General features: G+C 35.1%; 1 protein-coding gene across 1 annotated transcript in view; it reads left to right on the forward strand.

Moving 5' to 3' along the window:
- The first annotated feature begins 3,979 nt into the window (after positions 1-3,979).
- LOC100484218 (sodium channel protein type 2 subunit alpha) overlaps positions 3,980-24,394 on the forward strand; it is an 84,485-nt gene continuing 64,070 nt past the window's right edge. Inside the window, 8 exon segments of the mRNA XM_034654667.1 lie at positions 3,980-4,082; positions 5,705-6,022; positions 6,894-7,012; positions 17,547-17,636; positions 18,583-18,711; positions 19,101-19,192; positions 20,255-20,527; positions 23,117-23,180. Of these exon segments, the coding sequence (XP_034510558.1) occupies positions 5,756-6,022; positions 6,894-7,012; positions 17,547-17,636; positions 18,583-18,711; positions 19,101-19,192; positions 20,255-20,527; positions 23,117-23,180 (1,034 nt within the window). The 5' untranslated portion in view covers positions 3,980-4,082; positions 5,705-5,755.

A 24,394-nucleotide genomic window follows, 5' to 3' on the forward strand; every position in this document is an offset into this window, starting at 1 on the left:
TGACTATACTTTTATAAAGGATATTGTTCAACAATTATAATATGAATATAAAATACTGAAAATAAGTTTTTTCGTATTGGAGCTAACCCTAGAATTGAAAGAAAAATGACGATTTATCTGAATAGTGCATACTGAGCCTATGTCTTTCATTTTCTATTATGTTCTGTTCTTAATCTATAGTGGAAAAACATGTAAGTCTGGTTGCTCAGAACTTTCTCCCTTTTATGGAAATTCTTAGTTATAGAAATGAGTGAGTGGATCGAGGTTAAAGCGAAAAAGATGTAAAAAAACAGTAAGTGACAATCAAAAAGTTCCTGAAAAAATAGATTGAAATGTATGGATTAAGGAAACTAGAAAATCCAAAAATAAATCTTCAGATAACATTTAGCAAGTATTTTCTTAATGTTTCCAGCATTATTCTAATGTAATGAAGAAAACTAAAAACGAGTTGTAAAATAGGATTAAAAGATAACTTTCAGAAAGACATTTCTTAGTCTTTCTCAGCTTTCTTGAATAAAAATCCTCAAAATTTTTTGAGCGCTTATCCACAATCATTAGTTATACCATAAACTATTATATAATTATTTCCTTGTCTGTGAGATTAAGTAAGCCAATTTTTTTTAGTATAAATTGAACCTTAGAGTAATTATTATAAAGTGAATCTTTGTGGAAAGAAATTAGAGTCGTATGCTATTTTTACTGCATATCTTTCTTTTATTATTACTCTATCTTTCATATAACTCTTATTTTTGTAGATGTCATCATGTATAATAACATGGCTTCTTTTATATCTTAATTTAGAAAACTAATGTTCCTCTTTTATAAGTGAGAATAATTTTTAAAAGATGGGATTGCAAGGAAAAAAATGTTACCAGAATTTAGAAGTCTAATTCATAATATTCGTTCCTTTCTGACTACTTAAAATAATATTGTTTGCCTTTCCAATTACTTATGAGTCTTCCAAATATAATGTCTGGCCTAAAAGTTGTAACATAAAATCACCTGTCTGCAAAGTAATGCAACTGAATGAAGTTTAAAAACTTCGTGTAACATGCCATTTAGCATTCTCATAAAATGTCAGTTTGGTGTTAACAAGAACAAATGGAAGAGAAGCTAATGTGCAAGCCTTCTGAAAACATCATCCTGGGAAATCAGAAATAAGAGACTATGATTGTTATTTCAAATCTATACTGCATACAGTATTTTTGAGATGGAAAAAATATTCACATGTTGCTCATCATATATCTTGGATGTTTAGGTAAAACATTTTGTGTTCACCCTTTTAAATATCCTAGGACACATTCACTAGCTAGGATTGATGGGACAGAAATGGGTGAGCCTACAACTAATATGATGTCAGAGAAACTGTACATTACCTTGGTGTTCCTGATAGCAAGTGTTTCCTGGAAAGAACCTGGAAAGCTGGAGAAGTATTGCATAATGGTTAGGCACATGGATTCTGTGGCCAGAGAGCATGAGTTCGAATTCTAACTCTACTGTTTTCAGCTGTGAAAACGTATGCATGTTGCAAAGTATTTAACCTCTTGATGCCTCGGTTTCCTCATGTTTTAAATGGGGGATAATCACAGCATCATTTCGTCAGGTTGTTCTGAGAATTAAATGGTTTTATAGTTCTTAAAATAGTGCCTCACAAAAATAGTGCAGTATGTGTTATTATGGTTAACCTCCCCCAAAAGATACATTTGGTAAATCATTTTGTAATTGTTTTACTCCTCAATTTATTTTTTTTAATTAGAATCTTGTTATACAAAAGCCTATTATTAAGCACATTTGTAAAGTGAGACCAGAATATTCATGTATTCATTTGATAAATGAAGCTAATGTTCATCATAGAGATTTGTGGAATATATGATTACAGTAGGAGAACTTATTTGGGAGAAAGAATCTTCTAACCATCTTGCCTGGTTTCTAAGTCTTTAAGATGGTACACATAGAAAATATATCTTTTCCTAATGAAAATGGTAAAGCTAGAAAATATGCTATATATATGTATATATGCATACAGCATATTTTCTAGCACATATATAGCATATTTTCTAGCTTTACCATTTTCATTAGAAATACATGTATATATAGATATATATCTTCTGACATTTATAATATTACCAAGTTTTGAGGCACTGCAAATATGACCAGTATGTGACTAGAGTACACACTTACTATTTTTGTTGACAAGTATCCATCCACCAGTGGTGGTATTCCAACTCTGCTTTTGAGGGATGTTCCTATACCACCACCACAATCCTGACTCTTCGTAGGTTTCAAGCAAGGTTTCCTGCTAGTTCCAAAGGTAAGGCGTTTGCTTTAGGGGAGGCCAATCAAAGCACAAAGCACAGCATTACCTAGGACTGAGTGATTACTTAAGGGATAGGCATGTGACCCAACTGGAGCCAGTGAGATGCAAAGAGAGTTTTTCTGGATCTTTATTCCTATTGGATTTAAGTCTGGGAGGTTGGGAGGCTGGAGCTGCTAGAGCACCCTACTACAATAAGGGATGAATCTCTAGAAAAGCTATCACCATGGAAGTCAAAGCCAAAGGATGCAGCATAACTAGGTGCTGGTAATGTCAGCTGTGTTCCAGAATCATCCCATGCCTAAAGCTAGCCCTAGACAATAAACCTTCAACTAATGAATTTCCTTTTCTGTCCTTCCATCCTCTCCTTTCTTCCTGCCCTCCCTCCCACTTTCTTTTCTTCCTCCCTTCCTTCCTTCCTCCCACCATCCCTCCCTCCCCTCTCCCTCTCTCCCTTCCTTCCTCTTTCTTTTCTTTCTTTCTTTCTTTCTTTCTTTCTTTCTTTCTTTCTTTCTTCTCAAGCCAGTGTGAGTCATTCTTTTGTCTCTTGTAACCAAAAGAGACCTGCTAGAGTGATTAAAAAATTATCTTTGGCTGTATCTTCTCTATGCTCAGTTCCAACAAATACATTTTTAATGAAAATGATGAAACTAGAAAATATGCAAAATATATTGATTTAATAATTAGGAGTGTTTCTGGTTATAATTGGTACCACTGCCTGATTTTTATTTAATCTTTATTTCAGGCTTTAGTTGCATGAGCAAGTGTTTCTTTTTATGACTGAATAAGCTTAACAGATTTTTGGTGTCAGACTTTCAGCTTGGATCCTGCGTGTATGATCTTAGATGACTTTTTCTACCCTCTGTGTACTTCCTTTCTTCAGTTTTCAAATCAGGATCGTGAAAGTGTTTATTTGATAGGATTGTGGGGAGGACAAAATGATGTGGTACATGCAGACGCGTTAGCCCAGTCAGTGACTGGCACATAGTAAGTCAAATCATTACTTTATCATTAATTGAAAGATTAACACTTAGGATTTCACTGGCTTTTCAGTTTTCTTCTGGCTGCTTTTCAGCCACTAAAATCAGAGTTAAAATAGGATTGGTGTCTCATTAGGGTTATTTTATTTCTAGAGAAAGGTTATTTGTATAGCACAAAGGCCATCTCTGTTGAATTAGCAAAGCACTTTATTGGATTTCAGATACTCTGGGGCTGAGGCTAATGTTAAATTCCACTGTATGCAAGACTTTCATTAATATAATTGCTTTTTTATGAGTTTTTATTTTTAACATTCAGTATTTACTTTCTTTTTTTACTTTTAATTTGAATTATTTGTTTTGATTGAATGACTTCTGGCTTAGCAAATAAAAAGCATGAACAGAAGCTTAATCTGTTAGCAAAATTAATGATTGAAATCAGCAAAGTCTTAGCGTTTTGTTCTACAAAAAGCCTGTGAAAAATCAGAGCCCCATTAGTGAAAGCTTTGGGCTGCTTCAGTGTACGCACACGATGAGGGGTTTCTCTTCACAGTTCCCCCGCCCTCTAGTGGTAGTTATAATAACGCCATTTTGTAGTCCCCAAACAGGAAATGCCTGTTCTTACTTCAGTTACCAGAATCCTTTTACAGGAAGTTAGGTGTGGTCTTTGAAGGAGAATTTAAAAAAAAAAAAAATGGAAAAAAGAAAAAAAGAATGATGGAATTTTAGCTGCAGTCTTCTTGGTGCCAGCTTATCAATCCCAAACTCTGGGTGTAAAAGATTCTGCAGGGGTAATGTTTTACTATTCTTATTATGCTTATTCTCTGTGATGCTTCTCTACCTTTACAGTAGAATCCTTGGGGGGATCTGCAGAGGACCACTTTCATTTTGAAGCTGCTGGCTGCATGTTTTAGCATGTCTCTTCTGTTAGAGCATCCGGCATGGCAGTTTCCTCCATGGAGTATGCACGGACCTTCTTCATGCCTATGTCTGTGCAGGCATGAGGGTCTCTGGGGATGGGTGAGGTAAAGGAGGGATGTTTTGGAGGCAGTGTGATACTGAGAGGGCAGTCTGCTAGCTAGTGGCTGAAAGGTCCTAGTCTACTTCAGAAAAAAAAATGTAGAAACGGTAGAGTAGCTTATGTTATTTTAAATTTCCCTGTTTGATCTGGCATATGCTACAGAAATGATCTGGATATTAATGCATTTACTCTTCAAAAATGCACTTCATATAATTAAATGGCAATTCTCATTCCTGTAGGATAGGGGTCACAATGGATTGATATTTTAGAATGAAGGAAAAATAGGTAAGTGATTATATACAGATGGCATTCAGGAGTTAAGGTTTTGGTTGTATGATTTCAAAAATCATAGAAACTCTTGCCACTGTTCAGAGATAACATTTGGAATGATTGGTGTGCTCTGTTAAGTTATATATGTTAGTCCGGTGAAGTATGATTAGAACACAGTAAGCCTCCATTTATATTATGGCAAAGACCAACAAAAAAGGAGTTTGTTTAAAAGATAAACTGTCTTAAACTTGTTATTTTTTCAAGTCTGAATCTGCTATTTAGATTTTTATGAAATGGGCACTATTTGAGAAAATGAACTAATTCTGCAGTATTTCCTAAGTACTGCAAATTTGTTAATTTAAGAAGCAATTATACTAGGTAGCAGCAGGTTGCTAAGCCAGGGGGGTCCAAGATCCAGACCTCTGACGTGGATGACTTCCTGCCCAGTTTGGCAGGAGCTGGATCCCTTCCTGTGCAGCTTCCGAGCAATTCCAAATGCAGTCGGGCATTCCCCGCTCCTTCCTGCTCCCTTGCTTTCAAGCAGTATCTACCTATGTTTCCATAGCCTGGCATTTCAGGATTTCCAGAGCTCTCTACTAGGTGCATTGATTTTGACTAAGCTATTAAAGGTGGAAAAGTAGGCCAAAAGGAACATGAAAAAAAAATGGAGAGGTAAATGCAAGATCCTTGCATAGCCCAGGTTCTATAATTTTGGGTGATTATTCATCTCTTGTTTTGGATCTCTGATATTTTTTCAGAAAGGATGCTGAAAAAGATGGCTGCCAAAATATTCACACAAGTGAAACAGCAGGCACAAACCAGTATCCTCCATTTCCGAGCTCCGAATTGGATATTTTCACTTAAAACATTTTGGGAGTGGGAGACTAGATTACCTCATAGACATCTACTGAATATGAGAGACAGCTCTCCATGCAAGCAAATGAATGCATGCACAAGAATCCCCTGAATACAGCTTCCTTAGTAAAACATTGCAGATAGCTTGGTTTATATATTTTATCTCAATATCATGTCATTGCCACAGTTACCTTTTATCCTAATGACTGTTGCTTCTCTCTCTCTCTCTCCTCTCTCTCTCTCTCTCTCTTTCTCTTGTTTCCATAGCACTTTCTTATGCAAGGAGCTAAACAGTGATTAAAGGAGCAGGATGAAAAGATGGCACAGTCAGTGCTGGTACCACCAGGACCTGACAGCTTCCGCTTCTTTACCAGGGAATCCCTTGCTGCTATTGAACAACGCATTGCAGAAGAGAAAGCTAAGAGACCCAAACAAGAGCGTAAGGATGAGGATGATGAAAATGGCCCAAAGCCAAATAGTGACTTGGAGGCAGGGAAATCTCTTCCATTTATTTACGGAGACATTCCTCCAGAGATGGTGTCAGAGCCCTTGGAAGACCTGGACCCATACTATATCAATAAGAAAGTGAGTTTTTAGTCAAGTTGTCTTTAGTTTCCCTACTTCCTAATTGGTTCTGGACTAGTCCCACGGATGTCTGGCGAAGAATGATGTGCTTCCTCCCCTTTGTCTGAAGCATCACTAGGATGCTGGGTGGGCTTGAGCATGTAATGGACCCAGTATCCTACAAGTCTTTTGGAAGTACTCATTTGAATCTATATTCCCAGGACAAACAGAACTGAAGAGGCATCATGCGGTTGGGTGACTGAGGAAGGGCAAAAGTCTTTTCACTTTACAGTGTGATGAAGCAAAAAGTGAAAACAAGTGTTATATTTCCAGAAGTGGTATTTAAATTCCTTTTTACAATCCCAAGATCTATATAAGTTACTTTGATCGGTAGCAGGATTATGCCTTCATACCATACACTTTGCCCTTTCCACGGCTCTCTGCAGAAGAAATAGCAGTAGGTGACTTAAGTACCCCCAAAAGAAGCTCATCCAAAACACACGTAGTAACACTGACGTTCTCATGAAATTTTTTTGTCAAAAGGAAGTAATCAAAGCCTCATTTTTATGCTTTTTGTGAATTACTAATATAGTTTTAAAATACTTATATCAAAACTTGATGAAAGGTGCTAAGAATTCCTACAGCATTGACGACAAGTTTTGTTTTGTTTTTTTCTCCTTTAAATCCTCATGTCATTTACCCAAATTTAGGAAAGTTAATGCACAGAAAGAAAAAGCACCTATCATCATGCCGTATGTTGGTAATTAGTGTATTACTATAGTATTTTCTAAGGCAAAATTTTAAATGATGGTCTCACCTTTCTCTTAAAATGTTCTTGATTTTAATATTAAGATCCTAAATTCTGTTTTATGTGTTGTGTTTTCTTTTTCAGACGTTTATAGTATTGAATAAAGGGAAAGCAATCTCTCGATTCAGTGCCACCCCTGCCCTGTACATTTTAACTCCCTTCAACCCTATTAGAAAATTAGCTATTAAGATTTTGGTACATTCATATCCTTTTTTCAAATAGTTGCTTATTATGATTATGATTTTGTTCTTTGAATTATTGATCTGGGAATTTTTTTAAAAAATATATGTGATTGGCAATGTTATGTGCTCTTTTTTTTTCTTTCCTCTTACTGAACAATTAGCATATTGCAAATGGGATCATTGGTAAGTGAACCCCTTTTCTTCATCTTCTAGTAGTTCCCCTCTTCCTGACTCACTGCTTCTTTCTTTCTTCTGTCCTTTTCTGCTTCCTTCTGAATTGCTGTACATCTAAGACTTCTTCGTTAATATTGATCATGTTACCAGGCTCTCCTTTCACACGTCTTCATATTTTACAATGTTTTGCAATGGATGAACGCCATCGCCATGAGCTAATTTCCTTACTGCTTTCACGTTTGGAAAATATGTACATGATCTGAATTGCATGATTTTATATCTTTTTGATCTGAGTTGTACAACTTTCTGCTTTTTATTTCAGCATTTGAAAGCTTTGAGTGAGTAAATGCTCACAGTTATGATTGTATACACACTAGCCTTTCAGATCTCTCTCCAATTTTTCCCCCAACAGTATCCCACTGATTTTCTATTTTCTTTCTTTCTTTTTCTTTTTTCCCTTTCTTTTGCTTTTATTTTCTCTTCTCTTTCCCTCCCTCCTTTCCTTCCTTCCTCTGTCCTTTTTTTCTTTCTTTTCTTTTCTTTCTTTCCTTTTCTTTCCTCTTTTCTTTCTTTTTTCTTTCTTTCTTTCCCTCCCTCCCTCTCTCTCTCTTCCTCTCTCCTTCTTTCCTTCCTTCTTTCTTCCTTCTTCCTTCCTTCCTTCCTTTTCTTTCTCACTTGTTCCTGTGTTTCATTCAAGTCAAAGATTCTGCTACAACTGTCTCTCTCCAAAGGCTTATTGTCTGTCAAGCCATATACATCCTCATTTTATTCTTCATTCTCCTTATTGAAGTAACAACTTCCTAGAAATTAGATTGATGACACCTTGGTGGGAGATGGTAATTTGATTTACTCCTAGAAGTTAAATAGAGTAGTTGTGAATGAGAGGTTTTATTTTAGGTGAAGGACAGTGGTCTGACTGACAGCCAGCCCTGGGAAAACCAAAGAAGCAAAGGTTTGAAATACTGGGGCTGTGCCAGGCAGGGGCATTTACAGAAAGAACACTTAAACCTTGGGATGAGGATTGATACGCATCAGGAACCAGAGGTAAGGTCCCTGAAGGGGAAACTGAAATCTAAGCAGAATCTCAGGGCAACTTTTAATGTAGTTTCTTCTTTAGAAAGAGTCATTGCCTGGGATTCCATGATCAGTCCAGGGATTCTATGACATGGTAAGACTTTCAGTGTAAAAGCCTACTTCTTCCAGTAGTCCAGGAAAATATTTGAATTAGATAAAGTGAGGAATTCAAGATGGGGGATAAGCTTAGTACAGGGAACTCATTTCAGTTCTGGGTGGAGGGGCTGTAAATCATGTCCCCAGACTTGCCAGGCAGTATGGTAAATGAAGTTTTCAGAAGCATGACATTCTAGAATTCAGTCTCCCTTTGACATCTAGTTTATTCCTCTTCCTCCCCTATGTCCTTTGCATAGATGTCAGCATATTTTAATTCGTTATTCTTTTATGCTTTAAGATTTAATAATTTTTTTGTGAATTATCTAAAGGAATAACATTCCCTTATTTCTATTTTTCAAGAAAGAGAAGCCAATTGTATGGGGTATAAAGGTCTTTAAGTTAGCATTAGAAATGAATAATAAAGTTGAGATTTAGACTTGAGTCTCCTGAATTATAAATTATGGTCTATTATTATGTTTTGGATATTTGTAATCTTTGCACTAAATAAATCTTTCCATAAATTGTTTATTATATTATCAGATAACTGTATACCCTATATGTAAACTTTAGTTTATATGAAATTATGTGAAAACTCAAACTTATGTCCAACACTCTGTTAAGAGTAGATAACTAGGAGAGTATGCATTGAATAAATAAGTGACTAATGAGCCAGAGGTTAGAAAATTAGAAGCAAAACAAGTAACAAAATGGGAGGTCTGAATAGGTCAGAAAAAACTATTTTGTCCTGAATCTGAGTGATAGGATGAAATTAAGAAAGCTAATATTAAAGAAAAAAAGTTTTTATTTTAAACCTTTTGTGTGGAGATCGTATAATTTTTAGAAAATGTCACGAAAGCCATCATCTCACTCCAGAAAATCCTAGGAAGTTAGGGAACCCATGGGTCCTAATTTAAGACCCTTTGAGAAAAGAGACACCCAGTTGTAGAGGACAAGGACAGTTTTAGAAGTTTTGATTAGAGGATCCAGGCATTAAGGACATAGTTTATGGTGGGGGCTCCCTGGAAACTGAGACAACTTGAATTTGAGGGTTTGCACTTGCTCCCCAGAAGAAAGAAAATCTTCAAAGGGCAGAGTTGTTTGGAGGCCTGTAGTGATGTGAATTATGTGAAAGCAGCCAGGTAAACCTATTAAGATTTGCTAAAGTGAGTGATAAGACGCTTACAAATGGCTGATAAGCCACAATTTCTTCCAATGTAGAAAAAAGATTTTTAAAAATCTCTAATTTCTTGAATTAAAATACTATATTTCGGATATTTCATCTTGGAGTAAAGATATAAGAATAGAAAAAGCAAGTGGACCAAAAGTCTAAGATAAATAAATTCTTTAGTCTTTTGGCGATAGTGGCATGCTTGATGGAAATGCCTAGTAAATTTGATGTGTATAATACTGCAGGGTTTGCAAGTGATTCTGCTAGTGAGTTTGTCTTTTATTCTTCTCAACACAAGCCCTACGCTCAAATCCTGGTTTTCTGACTTCAAGCACGTGCCTTTTGCTGTAAGGTTAAAATGCTTGGAGATGGTAATGGCAGGTTTGGACATAGTTAGGAGGTCATTGTGTATTTATTATCATTAATTTAAAAACCAGAAAATGCCTATTCGCAATAAAGAAATTTATATTTTAGGCCTAGACTAATATCTCTATTTCCAAAGAAAATCCTGTCTTGTTTCTTAAAGAGCTGTTATCTTCATTAGGAACTGTTGAATATCAAATTAGCTTTGTTTCTTGACTTTGGCAGAATGAGAAGTTATACTTATGCATACTATATTTGTGCCAGGGTGTATTTTGAAAGCTGAAAATGCTTTTGATATGCCTAGTATCTTGTTTTGCTAGTTAAATAAAATATGGCTATATTTTCTAGATAATAAACAAGTTAAAAATGATCCATATTCCTAAAATTCCTTATCAGAGTTTTAAAAGTGTTTCATGTCAGTTTTTATTATTTTAGCTTAATGTACATATTCCACCTTATTTTGCATTTGTTACTCATTACTCGTTCATTTGCAAATATGTATTAAGTACCTAATATATGGCAGGTGTTCTAGGCATTAGGATGCAACACTGAACAAAACAGAATTCCTGCTTTCATGTAGTTACGTTCATGTATGTGTATGTGTTTGAGAGGAGAAAGATGAGAAAAATAAATCCAATGTCAACTAGTGATAAGAGATATTAAGAAAAATAAAGCTGTGTAAAAAGAGAAGAATAGCAAGGTACTATTTTAGATCAGAGAAGTCTTCCCTAAAAAGATAGCATCTGAGTAGAGATCGGAAGGAAGGGAGAGAGTGAGACATGGAAATCTAGGGAAAAGTTAAGTGTAAGGAGAATAGCAAATGTGAAGGCAGAGTATAAAGATAGAAGTACAACTGGTGTGTTCAGCAGGGAGAATCAGCAAGGAGTCCAGAGTGATGGGGCGAAGTGGGGAAGGCAGGGTGTAGTAGGATATGAGGTCAATGAGAGTGGAGGGCAGGGGCTGCAGTTGTAGGCCACAATGAGGACACCAAAGTCACTCTGAATGAGATGCAGAGTGACGGTTGAAGGATTTCCAGCGGAAGAATATCATAACCCAACTCACATTTTATAAAAACCACTCTGGCTGCTGTGTGGAGAATGGACTGCATGGAGGGAAAGGTTGGGAGCAAGATTGGTTGGGGTCCTCCTGCCATTATGAAGGCAAGGGATGCTAGTGGCTTGGACTGTGGTAGAAACAATGAGGGTGGCAAAATGGCATTGAACTTAGATGTATTTTGCAGAAGAGGTGACAGGATTTTCTGAGCAATTGAATTAGATTTGAATGTGTTTTTGAGAGGGCTCTTAGACATTCAGTGGAGGAGCTGAGTACTTGGGTGGAAATGCAAGTCTGGAGTTCAGGAAAGGGTTGGGCTGGAGATAAAACTTTGGGAGACATCAATATTTAGATGGTATTTAAAGTCATAAGAAAGATATGCAACACTCCAGATCACACAACTAGTGCAGACTGCCTGTCATTCACCCAGAGTAGGAAAATGAAAAATAGCTTTTGGTATCAGAAAACCTGGATTCACACCCCACCTCTGAGATTTACCTATTGCTCTATGACCTTGGGCCAAGGTATTACAACTGTTTTTGAATCTCAGTTTCTCCATCTATAAAATTGGAATCAAAATTTATACACTAATAATAATAAAATGTATGATAAGTACCTAGCATCATGACTAATACCTAGTAGGCACTTGATAAATGGTTGCTATGATAGCTGCTGTTGGTTGTCGTAGCTACAATTCTAGCAGCAACTGCTGCAAGGTTAGTAAAGGAAAACTCTTGTATTGTTAAGGAATTCCACAATGAATTCTGTATAATCACTGCTTTCTCCAAGCTTCACATTGCAAAGAAAATGTTTATATGGCACCAGAGTTTGGAGCTGTCAGTGACTAAAACACAATGTGATTGTGCAACCTTCTCATTTTGCAGACGATTTAATTAAGTCCCAGACATGTTTACTCCCTTTCTAAGGCCACATTTTTTATCAGTGGGAGATCTAAAACTTCAGACCAGGTCTTCTTCTTTTTTTTTTTTTTTAAGATTTCATTTATTTATTTGACAGAGAGAGAGACAGCTAATGAGAGAGGGAACACAAGCGGGAGGAGTGGGAGAGGAAGAAGCAGACTTCCAGCGGAGCAGGGACCCTGGGATCAGGCGCTGAGCTGAAGGCAGACGCTTAAAGACTGAGCCACCCAGGCGCCCCAGTCAGACCAGGTCTTCTCATTCTCAGCCCAGTGCTCTTTGCATTTTCCACCCAACAGAAGGAAACTCTCAGGTATAATGTACTAGGTGCCTTGCCAATATCGCTGTCTGTATGCATTCCAAAGGTTATCTTCAGTGGCTCCAACTTGCTAATTCATTAAATAAGAAGTAGGCTTTTTAGCTCGTTCCAAAATTATATGGTATCCACGTAGAAATTAAAAAAAAAAAAGTTATGGTTTTCCCTGAAAAGAACTATGTAGGCCTGTAAGAGAGGAGGGGGAACAACTTATGATTTCCATTTCCCCTGCTTTTAATGCTCAAAAGTTATCATGCATTAACACATAGTTAGGAAGATGGTTAATCATAGAATGAAACAACTCAAGAGTTAAAAGTATATATGTGACCTTTAGTTAGTATTTCTGCTAGCTTAGAAATATGCACTGACATGTAGCAAGAGGCCTATCCAACTCTGCTTTGAATTTTTCATTTTTATGTTAAGAAAACAAAACAAAACTCTAACATTAAACTGTGTTTCCCCTCTGGTTTAGCGTTAAAAACTCCTCTGCAACATCTCTGGATATTATATAACATTACAAAGTCCCTGAACAGACTCACAAACAATGACTTTCCCTTCTTTAAGAATAATAAAGAAATGCCCTACACTTTATATTCAATAAGCAAATGATTAGTAGTAATAAAAGTAGCTGTATCCTCTAAGGAGAGCATTAGTACTGTATTTACATAAGAAAACTGAACATCCAAGAATTAAGCAACTTGCTGAAACCCATGTGGTTGGTAAAGGATCCATCTCGTCTGTCCTTCAGTGCTTTAAAGCTCACGTTTCTCCATTCTATCTATATAGAGCTAGGGCTAGGTGAGCCAGTATTTTAAATATTCAGGTTCCATGTCAAAGGGTACATAAGCCATATTCAGTACAAACTTGGGGGTTTCTTTTCATCATATACACACAGAAAATATTTTTTTATTTATTATGATACGTTAGTCACCATACAGTACATCATTAGTTTTTTTTATAATAATTTTTTTATTATGTTATGTTAGTCACCATACAGTACATCCCTAGTTTTTGATGTAGTGTTCCATGATTCATTGTTTGCGTGTAACACCTGTGCTCCATGCAATACATGCCCTCCTTAATACCCACCACCGGGCTAGCCCTTCCCCCCACCCCTCTCCCCTCTGAAACCCTCAGTTTGCTTCCCAGAGTCCAATAGTCTCTTGTGGTTCATTCCCTCTTCTGTTTACCCCCCCTTCATTCTTCCCTTCCTTCTCCTGCTGATCTCCCCGCTATTCCTTATGTTCCACAAATGAGTGAAACCATAAAATATTTTAGATTTGGCAACTGGCAGTATCAATCAAAGGTTAACACATTTTACCTGGTATAAATAAATTAATAAATTAAAAGGATCAATTTTTTCCTGAAATTATTTAAGGTTAGTCAGCCTCTATTATATTTTATATATATTTTATATATATTTTATATATATTTTATATATATTTATATATATTTTATATATATTTTATATATATTTTATATATCAAGGCTTTTAAGGAAATATTGTTCTGGGATACATTATTCTTTTAAAAATATACTTTGTTGATGTCTTGGCCTATATATTTAGAAAATAATGTAGGATTTACACTTTTTATTACTAGTTCTTCCCCTTGAAATCTGCCTTGATGTAGAGTTTCTATACTTTTTCAACATACCTACATTTTTTAATATCTGTATATTTATTATGATTATCTGTAACCTTATAAAAAGTCACTCACTAAATGCCAGGAGTTTAAAAAGTATGTGACTGATGAAATTAATCCACAGCGATTTTTAAAAATTGATGAATTCTGATATACCCCCTATTTAGAGATACCTATTAAGTCAAAAGCAGAAAACCTAATTCTAGTTATCTTTTATTTTGTTTTAAAAGCAAAATAGTTTTATTTGCTTTCTTTTCCTGAGTGCCTCTCAGGATCTTTAACTTAAGTGTATTTTTTTATTATTAAGAGGATAGTCATGCAATGTGGAAAACTCTTGTCTGAGCATAAATGCTTTATTAATTGTGATTTATGAGACAATAATCACTCTTTCTATTGTCTAATAATATTGAAATTTATATTTTCATTGTATATAATTAAATTCTACCATTATAAAGAGTAAATATTTTTTAAGGGTCATAAAACCATGACTCAGATCATTATGTGACATAAATCCCATGAGGCTATTAATTTCCACCTATGTTTGCCTTCTGTACTCTCTTTCAAAAAACAAAGTGTAGAAACTTGTGTACTCAATATACATGAAGACAAATTTCATGCTGTATTTTTATCCCATATCGTATCAATACATCATCAAAAATCATTATAAAGGAAAAATATTATTCTGTTTAGTAATAAATGAGTTGCAAAATTTATTTCATTCAGTAGTCCACTGACTGTGCAAAATGGCCAGAATTTAGTGGTGAGCACTACAGCCGTGGTGTCTGCCCCCACAAAGTTGACAGTCTAGTGGAAGAAAAGGTTGGCATTAAAATTAATCATTGGTAGAATAATATAAAATGCTATGGGAATATATAACTGGTAGACCTAAACAGGTGAGGTACTATGGTAAATAACTTTCTACTAGAAATCTTTTTAAAAATAAGTACTAAAGAACAAGTATGAGTTGACTATAGTGTAGTAGAGAGCATTTCCAGGGAGAAGAGGTGGTATTTGCAAAGACCCTTATTTGAGAAAGAGAATATGTCATTAGATGATCTAAAACAAATACAGTATCATGGGAGAGTGCAATTAAGAGTGAAGAATACAATAAATAAATAAAGAATGCAAAACTAGAGGAGCAGACAGGGGTCAGACCTTCTGGAATCTAGACTGTGTTAAGACATTTGATCATCATCCTAAGAATAGTGGAAAACTATTGAAATCATCTGAATTACATTTACACAGGTCACTTTAGCACAATATGCAGAATGTATTGAAAAGAACTAAACATAGATTCAGAAAGATCAGTTTGGAGGAAACTATAATAATCTAACTTATACTTGGTGGCATCGGACTGTGTGGTGATGTGGGGATGCAAAAGTGCCCTGAATCCAGCGACAGCAAGGTACACTTGACAATATTTAGTGCTAAACTGGATGTAGAGGTTTACGGAGAGAGAAAAACCCAGGACTAGATGCCATTTAAACACTTGACTGTGTAGAGTTCAGAAGAGGCGTCTAACCTGGAGACAAGTAGTTGAGATGGTGGATACATAAATGACACTTAAACCTATGTTTGTTGATGAACTCTACTAGGATGAATATAGCAGGAGAGGGGGGAAATGGCTGAGATATCCTGTCTCCTTTTCAAAAAGGAATTGCTGCATTTCAAAGGATGCAAAGAAATTGTTGTTGCCAGTGAGGCATGAGGTAACCAGAGAATTAGGATTTCAATAAAGGAAAGGGAAGAAAACTTAATGAAAGAGGGAAGAATTTTCCTTCCTGAATACTGCCAAGAGAGCAAGTCAAGTAAGAACAAAACTGCCAAATATTGTTTATTGACAAAATATGAAAAGTCTGCCATCTTTAGAAAGAATAGCTAGTAAGCTTTTGATAGGAAGCTCCCAATAGGGTGGGAGATAATAAAGATAAAAGAAAAAAGAGATAAGAGATTTCTGAAGTATTCTGGAAAGAAGGTGTCCAGAGTATGAGTGGGGGCATTGAAAACTTTCCCCATTGAAACAGGAAGGAAGAAAGGATAGGTCCAGAAGCCCCCAGAGAAGTTTATCAGCTTGGGGTGAGAAATAGAGATCTGGCAGTCTGATGCTATCTATTCTCTCAGTGAAGTAGGAAATAAGGACATCAGCATCAGGTGGGGAGGGAAGGAGGAAGAGGGTTAAAGGTAGGAGGAGATTGGAGAATGTTTGGAATTGTCTTTGCAGAGGGTCGGAGATGGAGCTAAGTGAGAAATACAAGACTGTGTAGAGGACTGGCCAGATTCACAACCATAAATTTAGAATGATACCAATCTGACAAAAGGAGTTGTTTTCTCCCGTAGGACCTAGCAAGCTAGCAGACACAGGTCTAGTTTTATATACTAATAGCAATCATCTTACATTTATTTTACTTTTTGTTTATTTCTAGCAATTAAGGAAAAGTAGGTGTTTCTTCTTTGAAATGATGTTTTTCTAAAGTGTTCTCTAGGTTCTAGTGCCCTCACGTGGCTGATCCACATCATTCACTTAGGACTGTTTTTAATGTGGATACATTTGAACAAGCTGAGAATTAAGCACATGCCTGATATCACTGTTAGTAAAAACGAGAAATGAATTAGGGCTTTGTCTAACGGCAGTTGTTAAGTGCAAAGAAACTTCCATTATAGATTAATGGAACATTGGCTACTCACTGTCCTATTTTACTGTGCTTACAATCACGTTACTGTTTTGTTATGTACAAGTAATATGAAAATTTATAATAAAAATTAAGAATAAGAGGGTTATGAACAGCATCTACTCAGTTTCTGGGATTTTTATCATTGTGTCTAAGTTTACATCGATAAAGGTTGTCATTTTACATAATTGCAACTGAATTTTTCTTATGCTTTTCCTTAACTATGGAAGTCATTTTAATTATCTGACTACCAAATATTTTCTCAATTTTTGTTGTTTTTCAATAAAGGAAAGTGAAGAGCCTTGGCTGTGTCTACAAAGGCAAAGTGGGTGCAGCGACACAAACCAGATGTTTGTTATAAGGAATGTTCTCTATGATTCAGGAAGTTAGGAAGGTGATTTTTTGAGCATCTTTTCTTTACCAGGCACATTAAGTGTAGGAGCTTTTGTGTATTTTAACTAATTTGATCCTCACAGCAATCCTGTGAAATGGTTATTTTTTTCTCACTTTTATAGTGAGTTAAACCAAATCTTAGGTACATTAATAAGTAATTTGGCCACAGTTACACACCCAAAAAATGCCATCACTAATACCTGCCATCTTTTCTTACTATTCAAAATTTTATGAGCAATTACTGTATATTATACACTCCATGCAGAAAGAATCATATTAAAAACATTCTGCCAGAATGATCCTTAGAATAGAATTATAATGCATTTAAGTAATCACTTAAATTCTTTTGTTCAATTTTTGTCATAGTTTACAGACATGCTGAACTTGCACTTCAGTTGTTGAGGTAAATCTGTCATTTAAAAAACTTAAATTGATAAATTATTTACCAATGAACCCCTCTCTTTATGTTAAATTACTAAGAAACACCTAAATGGCCTCAAAATAGTTGAGGGCTTCACCTGACATGGCCTAAATATGTGGTTGTTGAATTGCAGAAGTGGAAAAGATGGACTCAAGACTAAAATAGTAAGAGCATAAAAATTCTACGCTTCAGGGTGTAAAAGGCATGGTGGGCATAAAAGTGAGATTTTCCGGTTGAATTTTTGTCTTCCTTGACGATACTCTTCTACTTTATTCAATGTGCTCATTATGTGCACTATTCTCACCAACTGTGTATTTATGACCATGAGTAACCCTCCAGACTGGACAAAGAATGTGGAGTAAGTAGAAAATAAAAAGTATCTTTCAATGTTGTTATCCCTTGTATTTCAAATTTACTATCTTGAGACCCTGTCACTTTCTTTAGCAAATCAAACCAGCCACTCTACACCAGACAAGTTTAAACAATCATTTCAACCACTAATTTCCCATAGGACAAAGCTTGCAGTGGCTCATTCATTAGCTCAAATCCCTGCACTTGTTTAACTGCCAATATTTGTAGTCCTTTATCTTCCTTGTGGGTCTCCCAGTCTTTTGAATATTATCAGTGATTACTAATATCCAATGATAAAAGTTATACTTAGCTTGTATGTTCTTTTTCTCATGGCTATCACCTTTTTTTTTTAAAGATTTATTTATTTATTTTAGAGAGCGGAAGACAGAGCTAGAGAGAGCGGGGGGAGGGGCAGAGGGAGAGAAAATCCTCAAGCAGACTCCCCACTGACCGCAGAGCCTGATGAGGGGCTCAGTCTCACAACCCTAAGATCATGACCTGAGCCGAAATCAAGAGCTTAATCAACTGAGCCACCTAAGCGCCCCGGCTATTACCTTGCTGTTTTATTAATATATATTTCATGGCTCTTAATGACACATATTTTATTAAACACAATGCTTCATTAATTTGGAGGTTAATACCTATTTGCTTAAATCAGACTGAAAGCTAGTGTATTTCAGGTAATATCATCATATAGATCCATATTATTTGGGCCTTCAAATTAGTTAATGTAGCAAATACAATGCTTATTTACTTATAGTTAATGAGAATGTCTTTCAGAATGTAATGTTTCTTTTGCCTTAAACTCTTCCTAAGCTCACATCACGGGGAGGCCAGTACAGACCCGTACAGAAGCTTCTAATTTTTTGTTGTTGTCGTTAAGTTTCCTTTAAGACATGTACTTGTCAATTACCTACTACATCTTTAATGTGGGCTTGGCTATTTCCTCTCAGGTACACCTTTACAGGAATTTATACTTTTGAATCACTTATAAAAATACTTGCAAGGGGCTTTTGCTTAGAAGATTTCACATTTCTGCGGGATCCATGGAATTGGTTGGATTTCACAGTCATTACTTTTGCGTGAGTATCTTCATACATTTTCCATCCTGGAATAATAAATCACTGGTGGGAGCCTATGCTGTATTTCTCCTCAGTGGCTTCCCTTGACAGATCAAGCATTTTTCTTAGTTATCGTGTGAACTTAGAATATTTTTCTTCTAATCAAATGATGCACTTTGGAAAAATTAGGAATCTAGTAGTTAATTTTATAACTTTGGATTCAATTAGCACTATAAAGTAGTAAAATGAAGTTTCTCAAGTCACATAGACTATGATTGAAAACAATGCCATTTTTCTCTTAATTGGGAAATCTGATGGCAATGGTCATTGAAGTTGAAAAGGTCTTGATGAAAGACCAACATAGACTTAGATTTCCCTAAATTCTGAATAACTCTGATTTAATTCTACAGGTATGTAACAGAATTTGTAAACCTAGGCAATGTTTCAGCTCTTCGAACTTTCAGAGTCTTGAGAGCTTTGAAAACTATTTCTGTAATTCCAGGTAAGAAGAAACTGGTATAAGGTGGTAGGCCCCTTATATCTCCAACTGTTTCTTGTGTTTTGTTATTGTGTTGTGTGTGAACTCCCTATTACAGATATGTGACAGAGTTTGTGGACCTGGGCAATGTCTCAGCGTTGAGAACATTCAGAGTTCTCCGAGCACTGAAAACAATTTCAGTCATTCCAGGTGAGAGCTAGGTTAAACACCGAGGCTGACTTTACTGCATTGGTGCTACAATCACAGCTTTTGTGCATAAGCCTTTTGCTTGTCACACTTTGCAAAGAAATATGTAAAAAAGCAAGAATCAGGACATCATATTTTGGATGGGTTTGATTCTTTGCTTTTACTTCTTGCTTTCTTTAAAACTGTTCTAAATCAGCCTTTGAGTTTAACAGGTCTTTGCATGAGGCATTTGCAGTAACAGGCTACATGGTTTGCATCCTGTAACATCAAGCTTTCCGCATAGAAGCTAAACTATGAGGCGTTCAGACTGATGCAAATTTGACCATTGAGGTCGAAAACTGGTGATGTTCTTATCTGCAGATAAATGAAAGAGCAAGAGATAGCATGAGTGCTGCATGGGGCTCAGTTTTCAGATGTCTTCCTTTTTTAACCCATACTCAGGCTTGCAGAATTCACAAATATATAACCTCATAATCCATTGACTTCAAGATTTCTTACTACTCTATTCATAAAGATTTTTCTAAAATCAATAAGAGGTTAAGGAGTAAGACATCTGCAAATAAAAGCAAAATATTTACACAAGGTTGGTGTTTAAGCATGAATAACAAAATCATTTCTTTTGCTCTAAGGGGTATTTGGAAATATACTTTTGGTTCATTTCCATTCACAGTTTTCTAATGAACATACAAGTTCTGCTTTCATTCATTTTCACCAGCTACAGGCTTTTCATGAAAATGTTATTCAATCACAAACATTAAACTAATATTGTTGGCATTCTGCATGACATCTTTATTTTCCAGGACAAGTTCATGATGTTTTTGTTGTTAACATAGCTGTTGAATAGTATATTGACATTCCTCCCTCTGATTTTATTCATAGGCCTGAAGACCATTGTGGGGGCCCTGATCCAGTCGGTGAAGAAGCTCTCTGATGTAATGATTCTGACTGTGTTCTGTCTGAGCGTGTTTGCACTAATAGGACTACAGCTGTTTATGGGCAACCTGCGGAATAAATGTTTGCAATGGCCCCCAGATAATTCTTCCTTTGAAATAAACATCACTTCCTTCTTTAATAACTCATTGGATGGAAACGGTACCACTTTCAATAGGACAGTGAGCATGTTTAACTGGGATGAATATATTGAGGATAAAAGTAAGATATACTCTTTTAACCATTAAGTTGTTTAGTCCTTTAGTTAAAGAAATACATATAGTGGAAATTGTCTCAATTTTAATGTGAACTAAATGACTTAACCAATTTAAGATAACACACGTGATACAGAAATCAAGTGATATTCATGATATGATGATATTTTACTCCTTTTTCCTTACCTATCAATCAGTAGAATAAAAGTTATCATTTGAAAATGTGTTATCTTTTCCTAAGACAGTATTGAAAGCAATACCATTTTATTTGGTATTTGGTAAGCATTGATCAGGAAGTTTTCAGTCATGTAGTAAATAAATCAATAGTTTGAACTATTTGGTGTATTATGCTGAAATAAATGCATTGTTAAGAAGACTAGGGAAAAATAACTTGGCCTTATTTGGTTGACTCATTGTATGTATTGAGTGCATATGATATATCTGGAAATAGAGAAATCATTCAGTACGATGGAAATCTACGTTTGTGTATTCATCAGAAACTTAAGCAACCCCAATCCAGCCATTCACTTATTGATGATGGGAAAGTGTAAACTCAAACCCAATCTCTGTTACTGTAATTTATCCTTTCGGTGTCAGCCATTGTTTTAGAGTTGTTTATCAGTACAGTTTGATTTTATTTAGGAATGGACATCAGAATAAAGTTATGATGCTATATACTCCAGTATAATTTTTACCACTGAAGCCAGACTCTGTGTCATGTGGATGTCCAAGTCCTCCCTCTCCATGTGCAATTATCTAGCCAACTCCCATTGGTCTTTTGATTATCAATATTCTACTGGGATACTTATTCTAAGGTATCCATCATGGTTTTTAGAACCATGTGAAATTTTATCCCTTCTCAAATTATATTCATGTTTTAAGAGTTAGTATTCTTATGAAGATTTCTATAACAGAGATTAAGATTCATTGGATAGTTTTTTAAAAATTCATGATTTATGGGATTTCTTACTTATTAATATTATAATAACAGCATAGTAACAATATTTGCACATAAATATTTTCTCTATTTCTGATTATTTCATTCAGATAAATTTCTATTAATAGAATTTGGTGGGGGAGGTGTCAAAGGGTATAACCAGATTAAGGCTATGGAGATAGAGTGTCAGATTGCTCTCTAGAGAGATCATACCACTATATAATCCCTACAGAACTGGTCATCTTACTGAACTCTCCCTAATATTGACTATTACGGTATTTTAAAATCTTTTGGTAGAAAAAAAAAGTGTATCGTTCCTTAATTATTATTGCAGTAGAATTTTTAAACTATGTTTATTAGTACCATTAACAAGTTATATATTTCATATAATGTGAATTATCTGTTGATTTTTTTTACCCATTATTTCATCAAGTGATAGTAAATTTTGGAGAATTCATATGAATTCTTTCATTTATCAAGCATGTTAACATTTTGTCCTTTTCTGGCAAATGTATTTAGCTTGTTTTTCATCTTATTGCTTGTTTTTGATGTTTAAGTGATTTTCATATTTAGGCAATATAGTTATCAAATTTGTTTTCATTTTTCTCTAAGTTTAGAAAATGCTTCTTAATTTGGAGATCATAAAAATATTCCCTTAGATACTATACAAAGGAACCATCTATATATCCTATATAAAAACACTTAACTATTCTTTGTATTATATTAATATACTTGTTTTTAAATCTTCAATCTTTAAAAATCTAGACTTTTTTTTTGGTATATATTGTGAGGTAAGGATCAGAAACTTTTTGCAAAACTATAGCCCAGATTTCCCTGTATAATATATTAGGGGATTCCTTCAATATAGGCTTTAAGTAGTCCTAAAAACAACTATAATAATTTTTTGTGGGGTATATGTATGTGTTTTAATGTTATATGTTTTTGTATGTGAATATGTATGTTTATGAATGTATATGCTTTCTGAGATCATCTTTGCAACTTATTGAAGTTATATATAAGGTTTCCCTAAGAATAGAAATTAGATATACTTAGAAAATTATATACCTTCAAAGAAACAAGTTTATGCTGTTCCTTTGAAGAACATTAATCAAGCCAGAATCCAAAACACAATACTTATTTAAAGCATCATAGAAAGGAAAAACCTAACCTCACTTTTCACAGGAAATTAAGTTAAAACTGGTAGGAAAAAATATCTGAATCTATTTTGAGACCATGCAAAAAAGTACTTATAAAGTAAAATTTTACTTGCATGGAAGCCATTTGAAGCAACAAGGCTTCCCTTTCTCTCACTTTTGTGCCAAACAGCTTTGACTCTTTTTTTTTAACTATCCCAAGCAATTTGAGTTTATATTTGTAATAAATGCTGTTAAGAGAATGCTATAATAGTTATTCCTTCCCCCAAAAAAATTCTTTTTAAAACAGATTTTCTAAACATTTGTTTAATAAAAAATTTTATATTTTGATATGTGTTTAGTGTTGTTATTATTAAAATATTTTCATTTAGCCATATACATATTTATTATTTTATCCATTTCATTATGGTTGAAAGAAATTATGAGGTCTATTACCTGAACACAATGGCTGATGTGTTTTGAGGGGTTTTTTAATGATTCTTTCTATTCCTCACTCTTTAAATAGGTCACTTTTATTTTTTGGAAGGGCAAAATGATGCTCTGCTTTGTGGCAACAGCTCGGATGCAGGGTAAGTGATGTTTCGTATTGAATTTAAGTCCACACAGCTCCATCAGCCCCAATAACTTGCCACCTCCCACCCACCCAGCCCTCCCTCACTTCTCATTCAAAGCCCTCCATAAATTCCACTTCACGCTGTTTCTCAAAATAGCTGAAATAAGTGTGGATTCTCACCTCCTTCACACACTCATATGCGGCAATTATTTTTCCATACTAGGTCACAGCTAATCTTCCAAATTAGTTCAATGGAAAATAGAAAAGCAGTACATATGTATTAGAAGATAAGTTAATGGAATTCATAAGCATGTACTTTTGTAAGTGTGATATTTTACATATGCTAATGTGGTCTCCATGGCTTCAAATGTAAGATCTCTGAAGATAATGTCAGTATCTGAGTCATGGTGAGTGTATGTCGAGCATATTTTAGCAAAGTGGTTAAGAGCACAGGCTGGAAAGTTTGCATGGATTCAATCCTGACTCTACCAAATAACACTTCCTCCCCTTGCCTTAGTTTCCTCCAGTGATAAATGGGTATAATAATAGAGTTGCTGTGAGGATTAAATGGATTAGTGAACATGTAGCTATTACAGCACTCAATAAGTGCTTTTGATTATTATGATTGACATGTGAACTTTGTTATTAAGAATTATTGCACTTGGAGCTAAAGCCTAGGAAAATTCAGAGAAATAATTACCTTTCCCTGTTTGGCAAGAATTTAGAACCATAGAAGAAGTCTGTTGTTCTTCAATGGAAGATGATATTGTGGACATTAATAACTAACACCTATAGCAAAATATTCAGTGGTAACAGACTTTTCATTTGGCTCATATGATAAATATTGTGCTGCTTTTTTCTCCAAATCGCAGTGATAAGTAGCACAGATTAATTTTAATTCCTTGTCTGTACCATACTAAATGCTTTACATAGAATATCTACTCAACACTTGTATATTTGTAAGGCAGGTCCTGTTATTAGCCCTTTCTTACATATGAGGTGCCCAAAGATTAGCAAAGTTAGGAAACTTACTCAAGATCATGCATCCCAGAAGTGTCAGGCACAATACTGGGTCCAGGTTTGGCTTGATCATTAAAGTCATAACTGTGAACTGTAACATTCCCTCCTCTCCATGTGCCCCCATCCATCCTTCCTTCCCACGTCTTCTCTACTGCCATACTCACACACACACTCTGCATCTAGATATCTTCAGTGAAAATCAGTTTTTTC

Source organism: Ailuropoda melanoleuca, chromosome 2, assembly GCF_002007445.2.
Source record: "Ailuropoda melanoleuca isolate Jingjing chromosome 2, ASM200744v2, whole genome shotgun sequence".
Taxonomy (NCBI): Eukaryota; Metazoa; Chordata; class Mammalia; order Carnivora; family Ursidae; genus Ailuropoda; species Ailuropoda melanoleuca.